Source organism: Opisthorchis viverrini, assembly GCF_000715545.1.
Source record: "Opisthorchis viverrini unplaced genomic scaffold opera_v5_390, whole genome shotgun sequence".
Lineage (NCBI taxonomy): Eukaryota > Metazoa > Platyhelminthes > Trematoda > Opisthorchiida > Opisthorchiidae > Opisthorchis > Opisthorchis viverrini.
Genome location: NW_008752046.1, coordinates 378,444 through 382,791, shown reverse-complemented (window position 1 = coordinate 382,791; position 4,348 = coordinate 378,444). Strand labels below are relative to the sequence as shown.

General features: G+C 45.4%; 2 protein-coding genes across 2 annotated transcripts in view; one reads left to right on the top strand and one right to left on the bottom strand.

The window, feature by feature from the left end:
• Positions 1-2,180, bottom strand: part of T265_10630 (hypothetical protein) — a gene marked incomplete at both ends in the record, with an annotated part of 22,138 nt that extends 19,958 nt beyond the window's left edge. The window contains one exon of the mRNA XM_009177055.1: positions 2,138-2,180. Within this exon, the coding sequence (XP_009175319.1) occupies positions 2,138-2,180 (43 nt within the window). The remainder of the gene's footprint in view (positions 1-2,137) is intronic.
• T265_15204 (hypothetical protein) overlaps positions 1-4,348 on the top strand; it is a gene marked incomplete at both ends in the record, with an annotated part of 59,184 nt that overhangs the window by 23,290 nt on the left and 31,546 nt on the right. The window lies entirely within an intron of this gene.

Genomic DNA, 4,348 nt, shown 5'->3' with positions numbered 1-4,348 from the left:
ACGTACTTCAGCATTGCTGATCCGGTGTTCCCATCAGATTCGGGCAATGCTCCGAAGACATCGATGGTCAAACACTGAAAGTCTTTTGACATCCTCAGTACGCAGCGGACAGGTTTCTGATCCATATAGTAATATGGAGCGCACTGCAGCATTGTAAACTCGATCCTTGACAGAGAAGCTGATGTCATGCCTACGCCTATTTCCTTGACGAAATACTACTCAGCAAGTCGATGAAAATCCTCGACAGACATTTTGATGTTTGCTTGTGTATAGTTGCGGGATTCGTAGGATGCGTACTCACATGACTCTTATTTGAAAAGCCATCCTCCTGTCCCGGCGCAATCTTTCTGGTGAGTCCACACCAAAGAGGGGAAGCAATGGACTTGAGTTTCGCTCCAATTCGAATTCATCTGGAGTTCATATCCTTGACTGTGCCGTGGTTGGAACTCCGGACATCTGACATTCGAGGCAAGTGTGTTACCACCCTGAACCACCGCATGCTGGACTCATCCAAGTTTTTAAGTCTGAACAGGTGAACATGTCAGCGCTTGAGTGCTCTTGGGTATGTGTTCAGATATTCGACAGGATGGATCTTAATGGACGTTAGGTATGGGTCATCGCAACTGCACGTGAACCGACAGAATACATGGGATGTGGAAGTAGCGGGTAAACTACCTGCTTGTTTTTGCGCGACACACCAGACACAGTGGTTCATCTGGATAAATGCGATGAAGTTCCGATGTCACCGGCTACATAGTCACATTTAAACCTGTTTGCTTCCTGAGATATTCTGATTTTGGATTGCTGTGAGGTGCAATGAAGCGATCGGGTTCGTCAGTCATTATTAGAGTCCTACTTAAGAAATTCCATGTCCGTTAACTGGTTCACGCCAAATANATATCTCCTTTGGAAACTTACAAATTGCTTCGTGTAAATTCTTTGCTGGCATCCGAAGTATGTAGACTGACCCTGCTTGGTGATGAACCACCAGCACTTTGGGAGAACTCGAATTACTCTCCAGCTGTTGCATCCTCACGAAACCCCAAGAAGTCTGAAAGCCACGACCCTCAGCAAGTATTCTGAGCACTTAACCAATCAACCACAGCGGTCCATCAGCAAGCAAAGTAACTCGATTCTAGACGGGATATGGAGTCACTCGTTCTTCAATTATCCGATCCACATCACGCGTTCGCGTATTGATTGACTGGCTCCTCGAGTGACGACTTCCTAGGTGGATGTTTCACTCATCCTCTGAGCTATTTAATGTCACATTCGGTGGTTTATTGTCCCATTTGGTGAAGAATACTAGATGATCATGTGGGCGGGTGATGGTGATCCTCGGGGACGTGTGATTGCCATTCGTTGCCAGTACAATGTCCTGGACAAAGTCCTTCGATTACCACGACGGGCTGTTGAATTCATGCGCACATAACGTTCAGTTTGCCTATTTACTGGTACGGCGAACCACAGACTGACCCTGCTGCCTCCGTTGGAAACCAGACTAACGCATATGGTATGAGGAATTTAGAACGGAAGGTTGGATAGCTCCCAGTCACGAAAGTGACTTTAGGCAGGCGAGAACGAAAGACTTATGGAATTCGGCAGACGCCGTATCACAAACTTCAGTACAACGACTGTACACTGTACATTTCATTTCCAAACGGTGGCACTAATGTATGACATGAACTGATTTCCAGACCCTCACAGCTGCACCAACTAGAATCGTAACCACAATGTTTTTTTGTTCCTCCCATAGTAACAAATCCATAGCCTGGGATTCGCTCCTGTTCTAGGAAGATCGGACGAAACACTCATTTGCAAACAAATTTGGTTTTGCGAGATCTCACCTGGGATACAGTTGAATCCTTCGTTTGTGGTATTTTCAGGCCACTGAATGTGCTGCACCACACCAGTTCATCTTTCAGTTGCTACGATATTCGAGATATTGTGGTTGTAAAGCACTACTAATAAGGTTGCTGAAAATTCCTCGGCAGCCCACGATCGGTTTCGCCCTTAGTTGGAGCTCATCAGGTAGGTGCAGTCCCCGAGTTTCCGTCAACCTTATGTTCTACTCGAAACCGGATTGCACCAAATACGCTCATTTGCAAACAAATTTGGTGTTTTGCGAGAGACTCACCTGGAACCCAGCTGACTGAATGTGCTACACCAGGCTGCCTCATGTTTCAGTTGCTACGACATTTGAGATATCGTAATGCACTACTCATAAGGTTACCGTCAAAGAATTTTCAGCAACCTTATGAGTAGTGCATTACGTCCGTACTGTCCGATGCATTCAATTAATTTTAGTGGAGGATTAAGGGAGTGCGCGATGGTTCTTCTTCTGTGTTCTGCTGCACAGACCGCCCATCTTGCTCGGTCGTGATTGATGAAGACCTGTCGTGTAATGACTACCGTAAACGCTTTCTGTTGTTCACAGAAAATTCGACGCAAATTTATTGAATCCGCCAGCTGGATCGAGTTGTGTGACCGGGGAATAACGATCAACACGCCTAGAAGGAGGCTTGGAAACTAGGCCTACCTGATTCGCTCCTACGAGGGCGAAAGAGGGTGGGCTGTTGAAGAGTTTCATTAGTTTTATATACATTTTGTTACAGCACAATCAATACATTTAACCTGTCGCGAATCGTTATTTGTGTAGATTAAGCCTGCACAAACTGGAGAGTATTCATACCTTGATATGCAGTTTGGGAATCACCTGAACAAGAACCATCCAACCTTGTAATCCGCTGTTCCTGAATACCATTCTGAACCACCTTAGGAATCGATTTTTTTAAACTCGCATGGTTATTTAGTCTGCCGAACGTTTATTCCAAACCTCCCGTTCGGCTCCAATAACCGGATCAGATAATGTGGGTCCAGTAAACCTTTCTGGGTATTTTTCCCCCGGTACCAAAGAGAGCATCGACACATCATCAGTGATAAGTGAACATGCCGAACCGACGTAGATGGAGCATAATTTAGAAGCTAGTTGGATTCGGCTTAATTTGTACGTTTTGCATATCTAAAGCCCATCTAAAACCACTAGAAACATGCGTTTTGTATAAGGTAATCGTGCTAGGCTTTTATTCTCGGTCTAGCCAAACCAAAGGATGCCTCACACTAGAGCGAGTTTTAAACACACGTGTTTAACACCTGTTGAAACGGACCGATGAAAAGACGTCGGGGAAGAAGAGTTTAGCAAAAAGTGAACTGTCGGTTCAGTAGAGTGAGCAGTTAAGCCTAAAGCTCCTAAGAGGTCCATAACACCCAAGGTCAAGAGACCTACAGCTCCGAAGAAAAACCAAGGCTGCCAAACAGCCGGCCAATCCAAACCGAAGGCCTCTGAGAAGCCAAAAATGTCTACCACACCCAAAATCCCGGGAAACCTGCAGCTAGGAGGACGCCGACACAGAAATTGCAAGTCACAACAAAGACTGAATCCTCAGAAAGAAGAGAAACCTGTGAATCATGCTTCCTATTTCTGAGACAGAAGACTAAAGCAGTAAAGATGCAGTAAAGACAGGAAACAATCGCCTTATCACCACATTGGGATGTACAATGTACGTGGACTAACTGTCTAACCCCGCCAAAAATGAACACCCGCCACCCAAAAAATATTAGAAAAAAGAGGGTATGGAATTCGTACTTTCAGTTTTTATTGAAGAGGATGAAATTTAGATGTCATTGGAAATTTGCATGAAAAGGTCCGTTTTCCGGTACCTTTGCATCCAAACGAACTCACACAAGTAGCTGTCCACTAAAGGTTGGTGTGTGCCGCCCTGGCTTCTATTCCTCATCTTGTAGACGTGCCAAAACGAATCGATGGTTTGTGTGTGAGCTCCAGTCGTTGGATCCACAAAGTTTTCGGTATGATTAACCGTTTCGTGAGCACAATTCATGTCAATCATCGTTTCGATTCCTTGGTGTGATGCCCACATATCGGAGATGATGATTGAGCCGGGAGCGATGCAGGCCTGGATTGTTCACACAAGTAGCTGTCCACTAAAGATCGGTGTGTGCCGAAGTGGCGTTTATTCTGCACCTTGTAGACGTGCCAAGGAGATTTGGTGGTTTGTGTGTGAAATCCAGTCGTTTGACGACCGGGGATGGATACATGAACACCTCTTTAGTTTCCCGGCGGATCAGGTTTGTTTGCATACGTTAAATTGAAGCTCTCAAAAAGTGGCCGCATTCGACCGGGGATTGGATACATGAACACCTCTTTAGTTTCCCGGCGGATCAGGTTTGTTTGCATACGTTAAATTGAAGCTTTCAAAAAGTGGCGGGGCTTAACTTTTTGCATTATTGGCGGGGGGGTTTTTGGAAAAAACCGCACCATTTTTTGGGT